Consider the following 25,817-nt stretch of genomic DNA (forward strand, 5'->3'; position numbering starts at 1 on the left):
GTGACATCATACGCTGTAAAATATGATTTGTTGATTCAACTTAAAAAAAGAAGTTACCTGGTTGCCTTAAAATTTGAGTTGATTTGATATTAGTTAAAAAAAATATTGTCAACTTATAGTTTTGTGTTGAATAACCAGGTAACTTACTTTTAAAAAGTTGAACCAACAATTTTTTTACAGTGTACCTCACATGTTGATAACAGATATCATTTTCTGTTTTATACAGGTGAGAGCAAGGTGTTGAATTTCACTCAGATCCGCACCCTTTCAGACAAGATCATGATTAAATGGGAGGCTTTCTGGCCGCCGGATTTTCGGGACCTGCTGGGGTTCATGGTTTTGTATAAAGAGGCGTAAGTTAAATGTCTCACACACAGGTCACTTCGGTTTGGTCTAGATCAAACACATGGTAGTATGAGCGACTGCAGTGGCATTTGCCATTTTATGTTTATTGACGCACACACAGCTTTTTTATTATAACAAACTTCCATCAGTTAAACTCAATCAACTGCATTTGTAGCATAATGGTTATTGTTAAGTTTCTCACATAGATGTTAAAATATACAGACACAAGATGTAAACATTTCGCATGATTCTAGTGTTTTTCGTTTTGCGCTTAATCTAACCTTCATATATAGCTTCACTCTGGCTAACTTTCTGTGTAGTTATATCCAATATCTCTGTTGTCATGACAACATAATATTGGTCAGCCAAGACATGATATAACTTCTCAAACATATGGTTAGGAAGTGATTTGATCACACTAAAGACACGTCAACACATTTTTGTCTTATGGCTCTACACCTGATTTAACTTATTCCACCCTGAAGCTATTTTGGGGATTTTCGCCTGGATTTGGCCTACCCAATTTCAAAAGCTTCTCATACCCACATGCAGAGGTTTACATACAAAAGTTTGGTATCATTTTACAGGAAACCCTTTGAAATTACATAAAACACTGTTGAAAGTGCTAAACATGGTTGTATGTGTTGTTAGTCCTCTAATAAACACAAAAATAAATAGGCGCTTTTTGGTGGTTTGACCAAAAATATAGAGATTTGTTTGAATCCAGTAATTGTCAGCTTACAGAAGAAAAAGGATTTTTTTCTCTATCATAATGTATGCAAAAGTTATTTTACTCCAACTGAAGGGAGGATTAATACCCTTTTTGTATACAATTTCTCCCTAAAAACATTTGAAGTGCTCCCATAACCACATACAGTGGAATAAATGCAATTTCTTTATATCATTTTGCAGAAAACCCTTTGAAGTTACATAAAAAGCTGCTGTTTGTGACAAATTTTGTTATTTATGTTGTTTTTCATATGATTAAACACCAAATTTTCTTTTTTTATGTTGTAAACACTGTCTTTGATAGTGTATAACTCTGGTTCTGGGTGCTCTAGCAGACTGCAGACAGTTCTGGTTGTTAGCAGCAGCAGACAGTAAACACCCAAAAAAAGAATGAACTCTTTATCATGTCGCATTCAAAAGATATTCTTATTTTACTGAAGGGTGCGGAAATACATTTTTCATATAAATATTAATTTTTTGTTTTGCACATATAATAAATAGCAAGGGACTAATAATGCACACAACCAAAGAAAATGCTGTGAATGGACTCATTGTTTAGAGTAGGACCTAAGATAAAAGATGGTGTATCATTTGTGGCTATCTGTGCTATCTGAGGCAGTCCACACTCAAGTTTCCCATACATTTACGAAAGACAATTTTTTACCTTATTATTCATTCAACGATTGTTGGATATGTGTTGATAATAGATCTACAATAACGCTGTAGCCTTATTCCATTCCTGAGAATGAGAGCTTTCATTTGATATAAGACTTGCCCATGTTTGTAATATTTGAAAAATATGAAATATGTGAATATTAGATGATATTAAAAAATATCGGGGGGGGGGGGTGATAGTGTAAATTAAGTGTAAATAACTTTCTTACAGTAAAAAATGTGTCAAAGTGATGCATATCTGCAGAAAGAAGAGACTCCAAGCTTTCAAACAGTATCTCATATGTGTTACTGGGGTCCATGACGGACCATTAAAGATTAAAAGAACATTTTATATTAAGTCAAAATTCGAAATTTTGGACCTGGGACAGGGTCCCCAGGGTTGAAGAGGTTTTAACCTTTATGAATTTGCTTTTTTCTTTCCCAGTAAGTGTCTTCCTGTAAGCGTAATTTAAAATAAATAAGGAGCATTATAGTACAGATGCTGATATTTGAGCTTAACCTATATTGAATCAGACATGTTCCTCTGATTTGAAGGAATAGTTCACTTAAAAAGAAAAAGTTTGTCATGACACATATGATGAATAGTCACGAGATCCGCAAGATCCATTGATCATCACCAGTTTAGATCCTACAAAACGTACAGTGTAGTTTACATTAAAACGCAACTTATCGATCTCCAAATAAGCTAATAGCTTTTTCTCGCAAACATATCCTTTCACTTAAAAAGCGTATAAAACCACTGAAGTCCTTTTGCTGATGATTGATGGGCTTTTAAAAAAAAAAAAAAAAAAAAAATTACTAACATACCCTTGGCTATGTATATTGTGTTGGACTTGATGAGACTATTTCCAGTGCACTTATGTATTGCTGTTCTTATGTTGCCATAATTGCTTCTATTGTTTACCTCACTTGTAAGTCGCTTTGGACAAAAGCGTCTGCTAAATGACTAAATGTAAATGTAAATGTAAATGTTACAAAGCTCAGAAAAGTCAGGATAACATTTAATTTGCTTCCGGGTCCAAGCGCTCTATCAGATCACCTACAAAAAATACTGATATTCACTCACACTGTGCTTTAAAATGATGAAAAATCCTAATCTTTCATTTCATGCTGAAATCCTAGATGACCAGACAGCAGTTCATCTTTTCTACATTTGTAAAATATTAAATTCTGGGATGCCGACGCATGGAGAATGTTGTGTCCTTCGTGAGTTTATTAAAGCTTAGCTTAAATGCGTTAAAATAGTAAACAGTGCTTATAAACGGCAGTCAACAAACACATCTCTGCTACAAATTAACACTTAAAGTTTGTTTGTGGTACCTGCAATTATTTTACAAATACACCAAAAGTGACAGGAGTGCAAACGTTACAACTTACTCCATAGGGTGCAGTTCATTGTAACAAACAGAGGGTTAAAAGACAAATAATTCAATACAATTCTGTCTATATACTAAAGGTGGATATTGTTTATATATCTGCCTATAATAGATAGATATCCATCCATGATCCTTCATCTTACCATCCTTGTATTATGCATCAATGCATATAAATACATTTTTAAAAGGGCTGCAAAATTAAGACAAACAAAATCATAATTGTGAGTTATTTCCACTGATATTGTATTAACAGTTATCATTTTGATTAATAGCATTTAAATTGTTTTCATTATCATTGTATACCTGAGGTGTAATTGTAACACTGTGTGACAACTAATCCCCCTTCTTTTATAGGCCATACAAAAATGTGACCGAGTTTGACGGTCAGGACGCGTGTGGCACTAACAGTTGGGTAATAGCAGACGTGGATCCTCCGTCTCGCGCCACAGATGGAAAGGATCAGCAGGAGCCCGGACACCTCATCTTCCCTCTGAAGCCGTGGACGCAGTACGCCATCATGGTGAAGACCCAGCTGTCTGCTTCTGATGAGCATCAGGTCCACGGAGCGAAGAGCGAGATAATCTACGTCCGCACCAATGCTACCAGTAAGAGTCTAAGAACACGGGCACCCGAGAGGGGGGCATGGGATACCCAACTTTCATAAGATCTGGATATACCAACAAAAAGATTTTTGCGCTCGCATGTGTCTTTGCTGCAGTATGACTTATGCACCTGATTTACATGAGGATACATGATGTGGCATTCGTCCATAGTTTTTCTTGACTAACAGATTGTAAGACAAATGTTGACAAGGAGGATAGCCATAGATTTTGGTTTATCAATTGCCCTGAATGGTTGTTTATTGTGTCAGAGCCTCAATCTACATTCACTTTAAGCCTCATTTCTTCGTGAGTGTATTTAAGTTTCAGTGTTTCCTATGCAGGATCGACCCAGGAGAGGAATAAGAAAGGGTGGAAGGATGCTAAAATAAGTCATTGGTGCATTTAAGCGGTGTTAAATCATCCAGCATCGAGCTGCAGGTCGAATCGTGATTGTGGTTTAGTGTCAGTGCAGGTGCCCATCTATCTTCCTTTAGAGCTTGCTTTGTCTTTCCTTCCCGATAAGCATTTACTGAGCTGAGAACGTTGTTCGGCAGCTGGTTGGCAAGGCCTGAAAGCAACGCTTTAGGGTTTTGCTTTTTCATTCTGGTTTGGCAGAGGGTTGTGGTTCGCACGCTGTGACATCGGTGCCCTACGCGCCTCCGCTGACATGAGGAAGCTGTCATTATCCCTGTCGTCTCATCTGTGACCCGGTCTGACAATGTGGTCTAACCAGAACTGTGTTCTTGTGCATATTTCTACACAAATAATTAAAGGGGCCTGTGGAGATGAGAACTTGTTTTTCGCTTTGTTCTATTTTTCCACAGGAATGATTTTCTCCATGTACCTTGTGTTTATTTTGCGTGTTTGTTTTTCTATCCAGAACCTTCTGTGCCCTTGGACCCCATATCTTCATCTAACTCCTCATCTCAGATCATACTCAAGTGGAAGCCCCCGAATGACCCAAACGGAAACATCACACACTATCTGGTCTTCTGCCAGCAGCAACCAGAGGCCAGCGAGCTCTATAAGTTCGACTACTGCCAGAAAGGTTCGGAAACGTACCCGAGTGCACTTACACACACTCTCACGTTTATCATTTTTGATACACCCTGAAAATGTGGTGATCTATCTGCCAGGACTTCATCACTTTTTGTAGGTCTGAGTATCATCAACTACCATAATAAATACATTATTTACAATGCATAAAAAATGTTTACTGGCAGAGCATGACACTAGTCAAGGAATGCGTGTATAGGTTGAATGCATTTTGGATAAAAGCATCTGCTAGATGCATAAGTAAGCGATAATAATGCATAAGTAAGGTTGCAGTACAAAGAAAAACCTCCACTATTTGGGCAAATACTTCTCATCCCCTTTATAGTTCATACTTCCTTCAGGTAGACAGTATAGTAGGGCGTGGCAATCAAAGGGGCGGGGCGTACGCGTTATTATAAAAATTAAAATATTTTTATTTTAAACACTCAAAAAAAACTTAATTTTGAAGAAACTATGACAGAAATGAACACATACTAGATTATTAATGAATTAAATGTTTTTACCTCTAACAGGAATAGCTGCGTGGTGAAGTGAAACTAAAGGGTTAATAAACACAAACTAAAGCAGATGTTGTAGAACGTCTTGCGAACGATGATAGATTGCGCAAAAATTGTAAAAATGGATTATTTCCCACTATTAATTATATTATCTTAAAGGAGTGTAACTACTGTAGCATGTAAATAATGCACTTAAATAAAGTGAGCAAGAGCGCTGAACAGTTATATCTAATCAATAGGCATGTGAAACCTAGCCTAGCAGGTTTAACTTTAAATTTGCAAAAACTATAGACTAATACAAAAACAGGCTTAAATAAACCCAAAACTTAAGTCCACTTACAGTTCTCACGGACATGCATTTGATCAACTGGCTATCTTTCAGCCATGATGGACCACATCTTTCTCATTTCGGCCGTGTGAAGCGCATCTGCACTATTCTCCGAGATGTTTTTTATCAACTGGCTAGTTATCCTCCACACAGTGAAGGTCCGGACCACGTATTTCTCATTTCGGCCATGTGGCGCGCATGCCCGCTCGCGGTGTGAAGCGTGTCCGCGCTATTCTCAGAGATGCACTTGACGGCCTTTTTTTTAATGACCTAGTTAAGGGGGTAGGGTTTCCCAGCTTAGGCGGGCCACCCGAACTGAAAATTTGAAAATAATGCTCACCTGCGTACCTTATTAGCACGTTGGGTGTGCATAATTTTCTTATAATTCAACGGCCCGTCGTCAGTTATTCCTTACATGACAAAGTGCTGCCTGTACATTATCCTGCTTATTACACAGCTATTTACCCCATAAATAATGGTAAGGAACATTAAAAGACACCTATGGTCCAATTCACGTTTTAACATTTCCTTTGGTGTGTAAGTATGTATTAGTACATGTTAACGACATACAAAACAAACACCCAAAGTAAACATAAATGACGTAAGAAATCATTTCGAACATAAATCTCTTTTCTTGGACTACAACAAACACACAGATTCTAGGCAACAGTTTACTTCCTGGGATTGGTGATGTAAACAAGGCCGACATTATCATAATTCCTCCTGAATCGGACTCACAGCCTGTAAGTTAACTCATGTTAGCATTGCATTGTGAGCGAATCTTTTAAACATGGTACGGAGCGTCACAATTCCGGCTGACGTTAGAGGTATTCAGACCAATCACAACATACAGATTAGCTGGCCAATCAGGGACAAAGCAATGAGTTTTATACAAAATCAATGCGTTTTAGGAATAGAGTGAAATCTCAAGCTAAAAAAATGCACGGTATGAGGAAAATAATGTCTTTTTTAACCATAAACCACACGAACACATTATATTATACCAAATACACAAAATAACGTTGTTTTTAGCAATGAAATTGGTGCCCTTTAAAAATGTATTTGAAATATTTTATTAGCTAAATATTAACAATTGCAGACCTTCCGCGAGGAAAATCCATTAACTTTCAAATGTAAAATATGACAAGACGTTCAGATGTCACAAACACACTATTTAATTATTTGTAAATATAATGTAGTATATGTTATTAAAAGACATATTTATATAAAATCTTTGTGTAAAATCAAACTGTACCTGTCAAACTGATTTTAGCATCCAGGTTACCGTGTGTTATTAGTTTTGAGTGATTATTGTTCGGAAATAACAAACCTGCAAATGTCACGACTGGCCAATCATTATCAAGCATTCCAACGAGCCGTGTAATACATGTAAATAACTGTGTTGCAAGATAGATGTTGTATTTGTAGGCAGCTCACTAGTTGTTATACACAGACCAGTAATGATACCAGAATAAAATAAAGCTGTATGTTGTATTGTTCAGGTATGAAGCTGCCCACCAGAGCCCCTACAAAGGTGGATAATGAAGAGGAACAGAAGTGGAACCAGACGGAGGAGCAGGGTCAGGCCAAACTCTGCTGCGCGTGTCCTAAAACCGAGAAACAGCTGAAAAAAGAGGCGGAGGAGTCTGAATACCGCAAAACCTTTGAAAACTACCTTCATAATGAAGTGTTTGAGCTCAGGTAAACTTCATAGTTCCTCAATAGTGTTGATAACTAAACACACATGCTGTTCATCTGAAATATTTGAGAATCAGCTGTCACATTCTTCACCTGACGTGACCCTCTAGGTGGAGATTCTCAAGTGTTTTTTGTTGTTCATCTGTTTTCACCCCGAGTCCTCAGCTCAGGGTTGAATGTCTCAGCAGCGGTCAAGCCGCGGGTTGTTTTTGACTCCGCCAAGACCTTGAGTGCATGTTTTTGAAAGGTGCGTTTCCACCGTTTTTTGTATCGTTGGCCTTCAAAAACTCACAGCTGGTTTTAAGATCCCATTCCACTCCTACACACACACACACACAGTCTCCCACATCCACACAAATGCTCTTGTACCTTCCACAGACCTTGGTTTAGTCTTTATAGTCTTTGTTTTGGGGGAAGATGTTTTTTGCTCTGGTGTTGCCAAGTGGCTTTCCGAGGATGTACAGAAAGTTTGTCTTTCCGTTATTGTTCTAAATATTATTGTCTGTCGCAGCTGCTTCTGCAGTTTTTTTTTTTGAGATAGTGAAGTTCATCTAAGGATATTAAAGTTTCACTTTAATGAAAATTGACTTTATTGTACAGCAGAAGTGCTGATTGTTGTGTGCGCTTACATTTAAGGGAAATAACTGAACGCTGTGCTCCTCTGATGGTGGTGAACCACTGGAATTGTTATAACCAACCGCACGCATACTCTTCTGCTCCCTCTTGTGATGACTTTAGTAATGACATTGCTAAAAAATGAAGTTGTTTAGTGGTATAGTCACTTTTATTCCATTAGACTTCAAATATTTCCTAAACCATAATTTGCCACAGCTATGCAATCATTTGTGGTCTCTAAACCACAATGTGATGTTGGGATCTGTTCTCCTTCTGAGGGTAGTTTACAACTTTACTCACAAAACCAATGAAGAAGAAAAGCCTATTATGTTATCCCTTGATGTCATATCCGTTTTAATTGCAAAATTAAAGGATTGAAAATGTATACTTTCCACAACAGCGTTTTTAAATAAGTGGCCCGCCAGCGGCAGCATTTTTTATGATTTTCAAATCATGTGTGTCAAAGTGTAATTTCTTCCAGAAAAAGTTATTTTATATATAGAGAGAGAGAAAGAGCGAGAGATCTCGGTATCGGCAGATAATGGCATTAAATGACTCGATCGGTACTAGGGCTGGGCAAAAAAATAGATTTTTCGATTAATCTTTTTTTTTTTTGTGGTCGATTCAAAATCGATTCTCAAAGAGCAGAATCGATTTTTTTCTTTCATATTTATTCCTGCAAACATTTAACGTACGATTAACATTAATCTAATTGCTATTCTTCTTCACTAGATGTCACCCTCTGTTTTGCCTTGCGCGATGTTACCAAGAAGCGAGAGGCAAGCCTGTCATTCATTCATTAGCCTCAGTTGCACTATCGCACCAGTGAAGCACGATCATGCCCCGGAAGTGACAATGCAAACGCCACAGGCCTCGGCAGGCACTGGCACGCCCGCTTGAAGCCCGATAGTGCAAACACGGCTATTCAGTGCTTAAAATAGCAGTTTCAGGTGTTTCATCGGCGTTGATGCTTGAATCCAGTATAAAAACCGACCTGAGAACCGGAATCTAAAATTGAACCGAGAATCGAACTCGAATCGATTTGATAGCTTGCGAATCGAAATCGAATCGATCTGGAACATCTGAATCGATACCCATCCCTAATCAGTACTCGCTAAATTTGCCGATCTCATGAACCGATCGTTCTGTTTACTTTTGTCATCGTAGGGCTCCCGTTGCTCATGTGCAATGTGCAGATTTGGATTTCTCTTTTTTCCTTTACAGCAGGGGTCTGTAGCCCACCAGGTAGCACACACAGAATCTGTGCGGGCCAAAGCACATTCTATTAATACTGTCGTCTCAATTGTAATATTTATTTATTATATATTTATAGTAGCTTGGCTTGATTTACGTATATTAACATTTTAAACAATACTAAAACAAGTAAAATAAAATAAAATCAACATGTAAAACAAATAAGTAGCCATTCAGATTGTTTTATCTATTGTTGTAGCCTTTGCTCAATAAAAGGTTGGAGACCCCTGCTTTACAGAGATATGTGTATTTTCTACGAAGATGCGCTCCTGTCCTTACAGTGCAACACGTCTTCACATCCCCATCAAACAGCGTATACAACACGTATCTATCACGGACAATTGCATCCTCATGGCAAAAGTGTATTATTTGCATTCATTTGAAAGTTTTGACAGTTTAAACTTTAACTTTCCTCACAGCTGCTCTTGTCCGCGTGCACACACAGCAGCCTGTCATCAGTGCACGTGAACAGAGCAAGCTTTCCCACATCTTAAAGCTACAAAAACCTAACCCCTGATTTACACTGCACGAGTCTGCTGCGCGTTACTGCTCCGAAGAGGCAACCGGAGCTGATCGCGGTCATTCTAGTCAACGCTTGTGTTTACAAGCCGCACCGCAAATACAAAATAAAAGTCAAATATCCTGTCAATTTCAAAATAAACACCCCATGCAGACTCTGTATTTCACATCATCTTGCTCACAGGCACTGTATGTGAAATATGTAAGGGATAATGTAGAGGCAGCCGGTAGTTATCGGGAAATAAGCCCCGACAGTGTGATCAGGACCCGACGCGAAGCGGAGGGTCTTGTATCACACTGAAGGTGCTTATTTCCCGATAACTACCGGCTGCCTCTACATTATCCCGCTTATTACACGGCTACTTGTCACATAAGAAAAAAACGGACATGAATATGAATTTGAAACATTTTATTGGCATATTTGTTTTAAATTAATATTTTTATCCTTCCGCGAAACTTTGCACAGATGCATAAAATGATCGTAATACCTTATTAAGATCCTCTGCTTCATACTTGTCTGTCTCCATTTTTTCTCTTTTAGCCAGTCTTTGAGAAGTTTTAATGCCCATTCTGTATTTTTTTTGTGTGTTGGCTTCGTAGCTGTCATGCTCTATTTTGTCAAGTTCAGTCTCAGTAAGCTGTCGGTGTCTTGTCGTGGTTGTCCAGTGTTTGTCACAAGATGGCGCCAAACAGTAATCTTTATTGATCTTTATTGGCGCAGAGCGATTTTACTCGTACAAGTAGTACCGGCTATGCGTTATTACTTTGGAGCGGTTATTATTTGAAAAGAACGAACCTGCAAATGTCTCAACTGACCAATCAGAATCAAGCATTCCAGAGAGCCGTGTAATAAACATGTGTTAAAATATATGATGTGTTTTAGACGAATGTGCATAGCTAAATATTTGTCCTTCCTAACTGAATTTTTAAAATTATGCACTTTTTTGACTACAGAACAACAAAATAGGACATGGCAAAAAAAACAATATACAGAATTAATCCTAACAAAACATTAACATTTAGCGAACTTATGCTTGTTAGAACTCAGAAAATCAAGAAAAACAACGTCAGACAGGAAAATCACGTGATGACGCGGTCCTACTGCTGCTCTTCTGATCCGCTTCTTGTGTGAGTTGGCACCGCGTAACAAGACGAAACAAAGCCACCTCTGAGCCGTAATGCATCGCGGGCGCTTGCAGTGTATTTCAGGCGTAATTCATCTCTCAATAAAATCACTCTCTGCTCTTGAATAAGGAACTGTTATACTTCATATGAATGCGTGTATATTTAAATCATACAGTAAAGACTGTGAAGTGTTTTATTTTCATTACTTTTATCAGACATAAGCCTTTTTAAAGACATATTAAATTTCTCTTTGCAGAAGAAATATTTGTTATGCTTATTTATATGATTCTCTATTAAAACAATAATATATCTAATTACTGCAAGTAATATAAAATAGGCAACATCTGTAGTTACTTGTTACTTTATCTAGAAAAAATGTTAACAGTTACAGTCATCAAAGAGCTTGCGTATCAGCTTGAAGAATCGGCATTGGTATCGGCCGATCACAAAGACAACAAATCGGTAATCGTATCGGCTGCAAAAATCCTGATCGAAGCATCCCTAATATATTTATATTTTTGTAAAGAACTTTTGTTAGAGATCAGATTCAGAACGATGATCACAACGTACACAGTTTTTACTGCTTTTGAGTCAGTGGATGTTTAAAGCCCCCTAACCTAGTAAATGCACTTTTAAATGTGTTTCTATCAGAAAATGAGTCACCAGTGTGTGCTGTTATTATACAAATCCATCTTTTTTTATTTGTGTAATCTCCTTTAAACCGCAACAGTCACACAAAACAGGCTGTTGGGGATCCCCTATCAATGTGATGTCAATGCAATAAAAAAAAAACAGTATTTCGCATTTACAGGCCACCTGGCATACATAAAAATCACATGAGCATTCTTTAAAGATGTGAAATTGCGCACAAACCCCTCATACATCGCTGCTTAAGTAAAGGGGGGTCTCCTTGCCATTAATGCTTGGATAACACATATGTATCTCCTTTGACTAACAATTACTGCGAGTGCGGTGGCTATGAAATATCTAAACCTTTCAACCTCTATCGGCATGATTATTGATATGACTTTTGAAAGGATATGAAAGGAAAAAGATTGTTTTACTTGCATAACAGCTGTCATTTTGCAATATCTTTTATTTGATATTACAAATTATTGCAAAGGTTGTGTTCACATCTGTAATAGAAACCAGGCTCGTGGTGCAAGCATTTTCATGTGTTTGATCTGTGTATGATGCTGCTCGTGTCAGCTGGTATCACAACAAACACACGCTTGCACGACTGGCTGTTAAACATTTAATATAAACACCAAAACCGAAACAAAGAAAATGAAACACATAACCAGGTCACATGCTTTAATTCAAAATACAAGGAAACTCGTTTTGTTTTTGGATAATTTTATCCCCGGTGTGTATATGTCCATAGTGTTTCTCCATGCTTATTAAATGAGCACATATATTCATGGCAAGTCATTACTTTGTAAATTAATAAGACCAATCGTCCCTCTCTGTCTTTGTTCAGACCATCAAGACAACGCAGATCTCTAATGGGCGTGGCCAATAAGACTTCCTCTCATTTATTCACCACGCCCGCTTCACTGCCCAATGGCTCGGCCACACGTAGCCCAGAAGAGGAAGCAGAGGCCAACAAGATCTCGTTTCGGGTTTTCGCCAAGGAGTTCACTGTCATCTCCAATCTGCGGCATTTCACCAGCTACCAGATAGAAATACACGCCTGTAACCATCCGACTGAGCCCACTCGCTGCAGCATGGCAGCCTACGTCAGCGCCCGCACCATGCCTGAAGGTATGGCATTGTTTCGTATGTTTATTGGGCAGCTGTCGTGTCACGATTAATAGCTTTGCCATGAATGCCTTCGGTTTGTTTTGAATTACAGAAAAGGCAGATGATATCGTGGAGCCAATTACATATGAAGTGTCCGAATACTCCGTACACATCAAGTGGAAAGAACCTAAGGATCCCAACGGCATGATCATCCTCTATGAAGTCCATTACAAGAGACTGGGAGATACAGAGGTGAGACAACATGCGGGCGCTTTCCTCCAGTGAACGCTTTAAATCAGATTTGTATTAATCAACATGTGTTAGCGCTAAATCAACAAGCTTTTTTTAGCATCATTGCCTCATTGTGCGTTGTGTTTCTGTAACCATGGAGAAATCCTCCCGGAGACAGCGAAAATGTCCCTAATGTTGTTTTTGAAAAGCCTCCGATAAACAAGGGTTGATTATATAAAGGTTCATATAAGCAAAACATGATGTTTTTGCACTCTTCGTTTCATTAAAGCCTGATGAGTAATGTTAAGATGTGTTTGTTGGAGATGGATTTTGTGCAACATAATAACACGATAAAAGCTTAGTTGTTAGCCACTGTCTAATGAACGTCCAGTCTGGCTTGGACATTGCGTACAACAACAGCGTTTCTCTGTATCTTAGGAGCTGCACCATTGCGTGTCCAGGAAGAATTACATTGCAGACGGAGGCTGCAAGCTGAGAGTGGTGCATCCTGGGAATTACACGGTGCGAATCAGAGCCACCTCTCTGGCGGGCAATGGATCATGGACGGAGCAAACACACTTCTACGTGCAGGACCTACGTAAGGCACACAAACACGTCTGTCGTGCTAGTGAATTTAATTTTCAGTTTTCCAGTTTCTCAGTTATGCATAAAGTCAAACAATTCAGACCTTGACATCATAGGCAGTTTGAAAACTATAGGTAGTCCCTCCAGTTTTTGCTGAACATGTTGCGTTATTTTGCGATCCTTCATAATTTATTTAATCACTAAATAATAGCAAAAAAATCATCTAATATTCTGTCATGATACAGCGTAAACAACTTGGTGAACATTTCTGGCAAACGCACATAAACAACCTCTCTCTCTCCAGCATGCTGCACCAAACTACCAGCAACCCCGTGCCCGACATTTAAAGGAATAGTCTACTCATTTTCAATATTAAAATATGTTATTACCTTAACTAAGAACTGTTGAATCATCCCTCTGTCATCTGTGTGTGTGCACGTAAGCGCTGGAGCGCGCTGCGACGCTACGATAGCATTTAGCTTAGCCCCATTCATTCAATGCTGCCATTTAGAGATAAAGTTAGAAGTGACCAAACACATCAACGTTTTTCCTATTTAAGACGAGTAGTTATACGAGCAAGTTTGGTGGTACAAAATAAAACATAGCGCTTTTCTAAGCGGATTTAAAAGAGTAACTATATTTTATGGCGTAATAGCACTTTTGGGAGTACTTGAAAAGTCCGCTCCCCTTCTCACTCTCATAATGGGAGAGGGAGGGTGTTACTGCGCCAAGTCGAAGTACTCCCAAAAGTGCTATTACGCCATAAAATATAGTTACTCTTTTAAATCCACTTAGAAAAGCGCTACGTTTTATTTTGTACCACCAAACTTGCTCGTATAACTACTGGTATTAAATAGGAAAAACGTTGATGTGTTTGGTCACTTCTAACTTTATCTCTAAATGGCAGCATTGAATGAATGGGGCTAAGCTAAATGCTATCGTAGCGTCGCAGCGCGCTCCAGCGCTTACGTGCACACACACAGATGACAGAGGGATGATTCAACAGTTCTTAGTTAAGGTAATAACATATTTTAATATTGAAAATGAGTAGACTATTCCTTTAACAGTCAATCACAATCTCCCTAGCACACATCACTACATTATCTCTCCTTCAATACTTAAGTTTTTATTTGTAAGCTAGTAATAATGCATTATTTTTATGAGGTTACATACGTGAAGGTCTGTGTGAAACCTGCTTTCGCATATAAATGCATTATGACATTGCTTCACCCGGTTTTTGGTATTACAATTTACTGTTTTATAGTCCTTAAATAAAGTTGTTGGAAACTTGGGACACAAAAGAAAGGCATCTGTCCACGATCATCTCAGTGCAAACAGACGTGTGCTTGCCGCCTGTCAGTGCGTGAGGACCGAATTGTTCTTTTTTTAGGCTTTGCACTTGAACGCTCACATACACCATTAATAATAACACCCAAGTAAACACACAGCTTAGGGGCTTTTTACACCCGGTCACTTCATGTGTTTTCTCTGATCGGATAGCTATCTGATTTGTTAAAACTATTCCATTTACATTTGGCCACGTAAATGTGTTTTGTGAAAACGGATATGAATCCGATCTTCTACTCCCGAGCAAAATGCAAATACACTATTCATTGCTCCGCATTACTTACGACGATGTTTATGCAACAAAAGGCAGCACTTACTGTATGTTGGGCAGGGGACGCGCGTCTCCTTGCTCGGCATGAGCTGGAGCGTGCAATACAGCAGCAGGAGAGTGACGGAGGTGTGATTATTTAATGTACGGGTCCATGACGGGGAAAAGCGTTCACAAAACTGTCTCAAAGTTGTATTTCTTTGTTTAATATCATTGGAGTTTGTCATAGGCCTTTTTTATTGGTTATTGGAAAAAAAAAATCCTGCTGTCGTTGCTCCATAGAACAATAAGCATGTCTTTGTTTGTTTTCCTCTTTGCTGGCTTAATTCCGGGTGACGTCCTTACGTTCGGGAGGAGTAAAGGGCTGACATATGTGGTTTCATCAACCAGATGTATATACACACTTGTCCAGTTTCATCTGAAATGCGTCCCAGACCACCTCCTGAAGTGGTTTGAGCGATCGGATTTAAATGCATCTCGAAAACGTTTCGGAGGTCATTTACACTGCATCTTTTTACGATCGTATAGCTATCCAATTAGAGAAAACGCATGAAGTGACCAGGTGTAAAAAGCTCCTACGGGAAAAGGTAGTTTTGGACTTGTGACTATTGTGCATTATTGTAGGTCAGTCATTTTCAAACTTTTTAAAGAGCGACCCTAAAAAAATATTAGGATTACAAGATTATGCGGGACACCTCTCTCAGTGTTGGCGATCAGGATTGAAACCACTGTGTGACAGCTGTCTGTTAATCCAAAAACGAATCATTTGCAGTATAAAAGTTTTTGTTTACATCGTGTGTGTGTGTGTGTGTCTATGTATAATTTATAAATGTATTTATTAAAATAAATTTATTTATTTTTATATATAATTATATTATTTATAAATATAAATACTTAATATATAATTGTTTTAATATTCTTAAAATAATATATGTGTGTGTGTGTGTGTGTGTATTTATATATACATAATTATTATACACAATGCACACACATACAGATGATGTGAACAAAAACTAAAATTCGTTATGCAGCCCTACAAAAAACAAACAATGTATCTGTAGTTGTATTTATTTGTCATATTTTCATTTTGTTTCTCTTTTCTTTTTATTTCACTGTTATTTAATTAGTTGAGAACTTCTTAATAATAATTTAATATTAGACAAGCATTGGTATACTAATTAGAGATATTTTGATCACAAAAATAAATTGTGAAATCCTGGAGGGACTGTGTAGGGCATTTGCAAGGCACTAATCCTAAAAAACTGTCTAGATACATCTAAAAATTATTTTCAAAAGCACAATACATCGAACTTAATTGAATTAACAGAAATTTGAATGCTAAGGGACATATGATTGATCTTTTGTGCCTATGTGAACAGGTGTGGACCCATCAAACATGCTGAAAATTGTGATTGGCCCGGTGATCTGTGTGTTCCTGCTGCTGCTAATGGGAGGGGCGGGATTTTTCATGTTCAAAAAGAAGTAAGTTTGAACTTTTTGATTAGATGAATATCCTCCAAAGCACTTTCTATGGATTTGATAAAGTCTGTTCATTCATCTTAACAGGCAAACAGAGGGGCCGACAGGACGGCTTTACACCTCACCCAATCCTGAATATTTCAGCCCAGATGAGGGTGAGCTTTCTTTTCTTTTCCTAGAAAATGCTGCAATCGATGCAGATTGATTCAGTTTGTTTGATTATAACTATAATTAGCTTGGCCATAGCAAGCAAAATGTATCACATTGACAGCCATATCGATTTGGGAAGTTGATTACATTTAAAAAGACTTTCTCATTTGCCCAAGTTCTGCTCAATCTCAGATACGACTGTGTAACAGTATTATATATATATATTATATATCATTCCTGTGTGTCGTGTTTGTGCAGTGTATGAGCCAGATGAATGGGAAGTGCCTCGTGAAAAGATTAATCTGTTGCGTGAGCTGGGCCAGGGATCTTTCGGCATGGTGTACGAGGGCATTGGAAAAGACATAGTTAAAGGTGAACCGCAGACCAGCGTGGCGGTGAAGACCGTAAATGAGTCGGCCAGCCTCAGGGAGAGGATCGAGTTCCTCAATGAAGCTTCTGTGATGAAGGCTTTCAGCTGCCATCATGTGGTGAGACACGACTCTTACAGGACTACGTAGGAGTAAAACATTTCACTTACCCCTGGTTTTACAGACAATAATCGTACACTAATAGTCATTAACAAGAAAAAGAACCCTATAATATATATCTGCGTTAGATATTTTATATATTTTTTTCTTGTTCATGATTCTTGTGTAAGTGTGGTTTAAGTTGTTCTTATGTTTTTGCATACATTTAAAATACATTTAAGTATAAAAAATTTTGTTGAATCATGATTTGTTATTTAAATGTCCGAATGCACATTTTACGAACAAATTTGTACATAAACATGCTTAGTGAATGAGACCCATTGTTTTATTTCAGGATAAACACCATTAACATCGTTTTCTTAGCAGGTTAAAAAAGATGTTTAATCATCTTAATTTAACTAAGCACAGTCCTGGCTTTAGATAAGCTGTGTCTGTAAAACCAGGGTTTAAAGATAGTCAATTTTACTCTACAGCCATCACAAATGCTTGCTTCATTGTAACTTTAATGGTAAAATTAATATATTAATGTAAGGATACAATCCCCAGGGGGCATAGGAAATTTGTCAAACTTGTAAGCTAAAAAATTTCCTCCATGGCGTCAAATCTTATGAATATAAAAATGTGATTCAACATTGTGTCCCGCTGTTATTGTGTATATTATGCATTAAAGTACTTGTATATGCATTAAATGATGTAACTAACATGATTTTGTTGGTTAGGTGAGGCTGCTGGGTGTGGTTTCTAAAGGCCAGCCCACACTGGTGGTGATGGAGCTCATGACACATGGAGATTTAAAGAGTTACCTGCGTTCCCTCAGACCAGACTCAGAGGTAACAAAGCAAACAAAAACGTCAAGAGCTGCTTTTAGACCTGACACAGCTTCTCTGTTAGCAGCTATTACACCGCTAGACTAGACAGTAGGGATGTTCATTTAAGTTCATTTTTTCTGACCGACAACCGCAGCTTGTTACAGCTTGAACATTAATCGTTAACTAATATGATTTTAATATTAAATTGTCATCGGGTAAAAATACAGTTGATGGTAAAAACAATATAAACATTTTATTTCATTTGAACGTGCAAACAGCAGCAACAGATCAACAACAGAACCAGGATTCATACATTATCAAATTTTCACGCCACATTACATAATAAAAGAGCACGCCATCAGTCCAGATGATTAACACAGTGGCTATTTCTAAAGCATTTTAGAAAGTTTTGCTTTTGCGTCGTCTTTCTCTGTTTGTGCAAAAAGAGAGATGTTTATGGTCAGGGTCTAGGCGATCAGCGAAGGTCTGTCCAGATGCACGCGAGACTGAGACGGTCCGCATCATCCGTCTCCGTGCAGCTTCCAAAGCACGGACACATATGCTCTACAAATGATTTCTTGTACAAATGATTACTTTACCAGACCATCAGGGCAGCAATAATTTGCATCATTTACAGGCCATTCACAAATTAACTCTTTCGCCGCCAGCATTTTTCATGATTTACACAAAAGTTTAATGCCTTCCAGAAAATGCTCCTTTTTAAATATATAAACATACAATATATGAAAAAAAGAACAGACACTCTGCTTTCAAAAAAAAAAAAAATCAGTTTCATCCTAACTTCATGTGTTCTGTTTTTATCACCTCTCAAATATGTGTAGGTTTCATCAAAAACACCAAATTTTGAGCAAAAAGCTGAGATAATTCAATTTTTGTGAAGGACTTTTGATAGAGATCAGATGCAGAGCGATCTTTAAAACATACACGGACATACAGCTGTTTGCCCTAGGGCAATACTTCCGGTTTTTATAAGTTGCGGAAGAGCGCCACCTGGTGGATAATAGATAGCGGTATTGCAGATTGACGAGATAACTCGTCAATGGCGAGGAAAGAGTTAAGGGTAGAAAAGTGGAGAAATGTCTATAGACTAAGTGTCAACAAAGAGGGGCAACCTTCTCTGATGAAGCCAATACGGAGTGATCGACTGGCCGCTAGAGGCTGGCTCCAAAAGGGAGTCAATTCCCATAGACCTCCATGTTAAAATGCCCAACTTTACAGCAGAAAATAATATGTTTACAGCCTGGTACAAAAAGTGTTTTTGGTCTGTATAGCAAATTTTGCCCTTCATGACAACTGTGAGGGGAGTGAATTGTTTTGTTACTCATCCGTTTAAATTATATTAAGTCTTAAAGTTCTGCATAATTAAGGGAGTGGCAACTGCTGTCACTAGAATCTGGCTAGGCAGGCGTGGTTTAAGCAACCAGCCACCTCAGCTTCACCCACGTCCCGTCTCTTTACCCTTTTCGGTTTTCCGCAAATGATTTGTGGTGACGCGCGGCCAAGATGGTGACGGCAGGCAACGTCTATTTTAACCTTCAAAACTATCATCACAAACCAATGGGTGATGTCACACACACTACGTCCATATGTTTTTTTACAGTCTATTGTCAACACGCACTGTGCGTTAACAGATTTTTTTCTTTTAACTGATAATATGAATCAATCATAAATTCTTACCTTTGGTTAACCGGTCAATGTGAACATCCCTACTATACAGCTAGATTTAGTTGACATTACTTACATTGCTGAAAAATACTTGTCCTCCTTTAAAGTTCCAGTTTCTGCTCCTATGGGTTTGTGTTTATTTGTGGTGTTGTTGGCCTTGTTCCAGAATAACCCCGGTCGGCCTCCTCCGACACTGAAGGAGATGATTCAGATGGCAGCGGAGATCGCAGATGGCATCGCTTACTTGAACGCTAAGAAGTTTGTGCACAGAGATCTCGCTGCCAGGAACTGCATGGTGGCCGAAGACCTTACCGTAAAAATTGGAGGTATGGTACCATGATATACAGTACTCAGAGTCTATAACATAAAGCTATACAAGGTCAAAGATATTAACTATCCGACCAAGATGCGTCAACGATCAGTATGACCGCCCTTGTCCCGCCTGTCAATAAAAAGAGACAATTGTTAACCATTAAAGAATGGCGCATGCTCTAGCAAGACCTTGATGCGCTGCACATATGCCGCCGCAGTGACATAACTTCCTCAAAAAGAATTTGATATGTTTCATTTTCTCTAAATTGTTCACAAATATTGAAATCACATTCAATATCCTAACAACATTTCTCTCAGACTACTGTTGGTGCTGCTTAGTCCAGTACAAACATTTGTGGATTTACCAAACATGGTGTGCATATAAATCGAGTGTTTGGATCTGGACAGTGGTCTGTTAACTGTATGAGTTTAGTTCTGAAATTGACTGCATTTCATTTAGCAAGTGCCTGCATCGCGGTTATAGTGAGTGAGCGACAAAAAGGTCAAGCTGCTAAAACATTGTTGTGATAAAAAATGTGAAAGTGTTAATGAAGTACAGGATGGGCCGTAGTCCGTCGTGAAGCGATAGTGTAATCTATTATCTTAAGAGCCTTGATGATGTTTTCTTTCCTCTGTTCCCTTGCAGATTTTGGCATGACAAGAGACATTTACGAGACAGATTACTACAGGAAGGGTGGGAAGGGCCTGCTTCCTGTGAGATGGATGGCCCCCGAGTCGCTGAAGGACGGGGTCTTCACAGCCAACTCGGACTGCTGGTGAGCCGACCATGTGCATAGACATAAACAACCGTGTGCAGACATGTGTCATCGTTTAAGGAATTGATCTCGAGATTGTCTGAGTTGCTCATGGCCCATGCTGCGTCCTCATTTAGGTCGTTTGGAGTGGTGTTGTGGGAGATCAGTACTCTGGCCGAGCAGCCCTACCAGGGACTGTCCAATGAACAGGTCTTAAAGTTCGTGATGGATGGTGGATACCTTGACAGGCCAGACAACTGCGCAGACAGATTGTGAGTATATCACTTGCAAGATCACTGGAAGTTGGTGTTGTTTATTGTAATGTATACTGTAACTATTTTTTTAGACTAGTAATCGAAACAGATAAAGGTAGGACGTGTGCCCATTCGATCGATTTCTTTGTCTTCCAGGCATACTCTGATGCAAATGTGCTGGCATTACAATCCCAAAATGAGGCCCAGTTTCCAAGAAATCATTGAGATGCTCCGTGAGGATCTGCATCCGTCGTTTCAGGAGGTCTCGTTCTACTACAGCGAAGAGAACAAACCACCCGAGACGGAAGAGTTTGACATGGACATGGAGAACATGGAGAGCATCCCATTGGACCCATCCTCATACTCTCAGAGGGAGAGCTGTTTAGACGGGGACGAGGGCTCCTCCGTGGGCTTGCGAGGGAGTTACGAGGAGCACGTGCCGTACACGCATATGAACGGCAAGAAAAACGGACGCATCTTATCTTTACCCCGATCTAACCCCTCCTAATATTATCTTTAACCCCTGCGAGCAAGATTAGATTTAACCCTTTCTACAGTAGACTCATTTCTCTCATGCTCTAGATCAGAAGCCCCTCAGAAAGCAAACTCAGGACTTTGGTTTTCTTCTCGTCGCCTCCCCATGACGACGATACGGGGTGCGGGCGTCGTTTTTGTATTTAAAGAAGAAAACGTTCATCATCTGCTTCTTTCCTGTCATCTTTTTTACTTGTTTATAATTGCCAAGTTTCAATGACTGGTCAAATGGAACAAACTGTGAAATTAACCTCATACAACCAGAAGGCTGCTTTAAACGTCATGTTATCTCCTCACCCGCCAACCAGTTCTCAGACTCTCTCCAATAACCTAGAAGAAATTAAGAAAAAAAAGTGACCTTACTTGGGTTTTTTAGCCTGTGTCAGTACAACGTGGAGTTATGTCCGAGTCTATGGGCGTTGGTGGCAAACCTGTTGAACTTGGGAACTGTAGGATGACCCGTATTGTCCTTTCCAAGAACAAACTCTTTACAGGGGGAGGACACTGCTTTCTACCTGCTACTCAGTATTCTTGACTGCACACAGATTTTTGGAATCATTTTTTATTTATTTGCTTACCTGTGCTTTGTTTTCCTCTTTTGTTTTTCCTGGTGTTCACACATTTACAGCTGAAGGATATTTAAACTGTTTTCAGGACTAAAAAGAGTTCCTCAGATTGACCAATAGTTGCTGCTTTGATATATTTTAGTGGGTATAGATGATGATGATGATGATGAGGAGGATGATAAAAGTATATATATATATATATATAAATATATTGATGTTTTTGTACATAGCTGTCATTCAAGAGTTATTGCTGGTTGTAGAAATGTTTTTACATGTTTGTCTTGAATCTTTATTTTTTCTAATCCAAAAAAAAATCATACTAATCCTGGACCTCTGATCAGCCAGCAGCTCCTAGGTGCACAGGAGTATTGTAAAGTCATGGGCTTCGGATGTCAAATCTTGATATCGATTGAAATAGCTGCTGTAAATAAAGCAGTGAGGTGCATTCAACGAATGGAAAGATGTGTTTCTCTGTCGTTCTTTTTGTGGGTCTGTCACGCAGCGAAACGGAAACTCTCAAGTGACATTTCTTGGGAAGTATTTGTGCACGGGTGTTGAAACTAGCAGTCACTAAAATATCACAGAACATTTTTCAGGAACTGACCGGGAAATGTACAATATTCACTGTATATGGATCACAAACCATAACTTTATCATAGATAAAAGTGTTCACATGCATTGCATTCACACAACATTTGTGGTGATAAACTGTGGACAGAAACATAGCAAAATTACAGATGTGTACTGTACTTGCAATTCCAGCATTACTAATGTGACGGTTTCAGTCAAAATTAAAACTTTATATTTTCCTGAATCCTTTAAGAGTCCAGACGTCAGAAAAATGTCAGTCTGTGCTCGTGTTTTTTGTTTTAGACAAGGGAAATATATACATGTTATGTATGTGCCAAATAAAGGACACGTTTTTTTTTTGGAGACAACTTACTTTGTAGAAATTCTGTGAATTAAAGGTGCCAAATAATGCATTGACATGATATGTTAAATTTCTCTCTGATATCTGGGTATATAAAGTGCAAAAATTATCCAGAGACGTTTTTACATGTCCATTTACCACCCTAGGATTTGTTCACAAAATAAGATGGTATTTTAATACCTTATTTGGAAGGGTTGTGAATATTAATGTTGAGCTCTGCTCTGATTGGCTGTTTCTCAGAGCAGCTCATTTCAGTAGCTCTGTGTGTAAACAGACCTTATGTTTAAGCCTGTATAAGATGAAGATATGGATTTTGAGGAAAAATTAATTATTCAGAGATTGGACATTTTTAAATGGCAAGTTTATTTGTGTTTTTTCAGTAGGGAGCTGCAAAACGTAACTAACCTCAAGAGCAGAACTTCAACCTGAAAATTGGCATATAGCATTAACTAGCATATAGTGCTAACTTGGCAGTCACAACTTTGTTTTTAGCTTTGTAACAACATTGTTTTGATTTTGAGGAACAACCAATTATTTAGAAATTGGAAATGGATGTTTCTAAGTGGCAAGTTTATTTGTGTTTTTTCAGTATGGATTTGCAAAACGTAACTTCAGCCTAAATGCTAACATATAGCATAACGCTAGTCACAACTCAAACAACAAAAAATATTTAAAATTTTGCATGTGATGAAGAATCAATATTACGGATGTGACAGTTCTGAAAGCTGGTCACTTACCAAGCTATAGATTTTTTTTTAATTATTGAAACCTTGCACTGGTATTTAAGCCACCAGATATTGACATCTGAGTTATCAGTATGGTTAAAACCATTTGGGTAAAACTCTCTTTTATGTTAAGGTGGACATTTCATGGAAGTGCTCTGCTGTAGTTTAAAGCAACACTAAAGAGTTTTTGCTCTTTGCTCCCCCTACAGGTTAGAAGCGTAATTGTCCATTACCCACTGTCGTAAATACTGCAGCATAGCTGGCTCTGATTGGATTGTAGTTCTGCCATAAAGCAAGTTTTTGTAGTTTTCACTCGAACTACAGGACCGCGACCCGACGGTTGGAAACTTCTTTAGTGCGGTTTTGGCAGATAGAGGGCTGCAAAGCGAATGTGAAAGTGCCATTCACCATGTTTTGAGTGGATAAACGACTGAAACTGTTTTGGAAGCGTTATTTTAAGGTAAAAAAACTCCTTTGGTGTTGCTTTAAGCATGATGGTTTTATGGGCATCTGAAATAAATGTAGACCAATAATTGGGTACAGGATACACTGCTGTTTAAAAGTTGCTAGAGTTACTGAATTATGAAGATAAAGCAGCCAACAGGAGCCCAGAATATTTATGACTTTCATACTTTTCATAAAGTATCTCAGGGTGAAAATGAAAAAAATAAAGCTTGATAAAATGACAAGAGTATATTTCTGCAAATTCTAGGCAAAGGTTGACTGCACTTAATAAAATATATTATAAAATATAACATTTTGGATTGCGTTGATCCATATTTTTCAGTTTAGTTTACAATTATTCTAAATTGTGGAAACAAGTTTAAATGTGTGACTACAGTCTTGTTCAAAATAATAGCAGTACAATGTGACTTACCAGAATAATCAAGGTTTTTAGTATATTTTTTTATTGCTACGTGGCAAACAAGTTACCAGTAGGTTCAGTAGATTCTCAGAAAACAAATGAGACCCAGCATTCATGATATGCACGCTCTTAAGGCTGTGCAATTGGGCAATTAGTTGAATTAGTTGAAAGGGGTGTGATCAAAAAAATAGCAGTGTGGCATTCAATCACTGAGGTCATCAATTTTGTGAAGAAACAGGTGTGAATCAGGTGGCCCCTATTTAAGGATGAAGCCAACACTTGTTGAACATGCATTTGAAAGCTGAGGAAAATGGGTTATCAAGACATTGTTCAGAAGAACAGCGTACTTTGATTAAAAAGTTGATTGGAGAGGGGAAAACCTATAAAGAGGTGCAAAAAATGATAGGCTGTTCAGCTAAAATGATCTCCAATGCCTTAAAATGGAGAGCAAAACCAGAGAGACGTGGAAGAAAACGGAAGACAACCATCAAAATGGATAGAAGAATAACCAGAATGGCAAAGGCTCAGCCAATGATCACCTCCAGGATGATCAAAGACAGTCTGGAGTTACCTGTAAGTACTGTGACAGTTAGAAGACGTCTGTGTGAAGCTAATCTATTTTCAAGAATCCCCCGCAAAGTCCCTCTGTTAAAAAAAAGGCATGTGCCGAAGAGGTTACAATTTGCCAAAGAACACATCACTGGCCTAAAGAGAAATGGAGGAACATTTTGTGGACTGATGAGAGTAAAATTGTTCTTTTTGGGTCCAAGGGCCACAGGCAGTTTGTGAGACGACCCCCAAACTCTGAATTCAAGCCACAGTACACCGTGAAGACAGTGAAGCATGGAGCATGATATGGGCATGTTTCTCCTACTATGGTGTTGGGCCTATTTATCGCATACCAGGGATCATGGATCAGTTTGCATATGTTAAAATACTTGAAGAGGTCATGTTGCCTTGAAATGGTTGTTTCAACAAGACCATGACCCAAAACACACTAGTAAACGGGCAAAGTCTTGGTTCCAAACCAACAAAATTAATGTTATGGAGTGGCCAGCCCAATCTCCAGACCTTAATCCAACTGAGAACTTGTGGGGTGATATAAAAAATGCTGTTTCTGAAGCAAAACCAAGAAATGTGAATGAATTGTGGAATGTTGTTAAAGAATCATGGAGTGGAATAACAGCTGAGAGGTGCCACAAGTTGGTTGACTCCATGCCACACAGATGTCAAGCAGTTTTAAAAAAACTGTGGTCATACAACTAAATAT

General features: G+C 38.4%; 1 protein-coding gene across 1 annotated transcript in view; it reads left to right on the top strand.

The window, feature by feature from the left end:
* insra (insulin receptor a) overlaps positions 1–23,009 on the top strand; it is a 77,040-nt gene extending 54,031 nt beyond the window's left edge. Inside the window, exons 7-21 of the mRNA XM_065276993.2 lie at positions 227–353; positions 3,480–3,730; positions 4,608–4,775; positions 7,111–7,309; positions 12,300–12,583; positions 12,675–12,814; positions 13,232–13,391; positions 16,373–16,475; positions 16,560–16,627; positions 16,881–17,110; positions 17,830–17,940; positions 19,772–19,931; positions 20,564–20,693; positions 20,810–20,944; positions 21,083–23,009. Of these exons, the coding sequence (XP_065133065.1) occupies positions 227–353; positions 3,480–3,730; positions 4,608–4,775; positions 7,111–7,309; positions 12,300–12,583; positions 12,675–12,814; positions 13,232–13,391; positions 16,373–16,475; positions 16,560–16,627; positions 16,881–17,110; positions 17,830–17,940; positions 19,772–19,931; positions 20,564–20,693; positions 20,810–20,944; positions 21,083–21,434 (2,618 nt within the window). The 3' untranslated portion in view covers positions 21,435–23,009. The remainder of the gene's footprint in view (positions 1–226; positions 354–3,479; positions 3,731–4,607; positions 4,776–7,110; positions 7,310–12,299; positions 12,584–12,674; positions 12,815–13,231; positions 13,392–16,372; positions 16,476–16,559; positions 16,628–16,880; positions 17,111–17,829; positions 17,941–19,771; positions 19,932–20,563; positions 20,694–20,809; positions 20,945–21,082) is intronic.
* The last annotated feature ends 2,808 nt before the right edge of the window (positions 23,010–25,817 follow it).

This window comes from Paramisgurnus dabryanus, chromosome 6, assembly GCF_030506205.2.
Source record: "Paramisgurnus dabryanus chromosome 6, PD_genome_1.1, whole genome shotgun sequence".
Classification (NCBI taxonomy): domain Eukaryota; kingdom Metazoa; phylum Chordata; class Actinopteri; order Cypriniformes; family Cobitidae; genus Paramisgurnus; species Paramisgurnus dabryanus.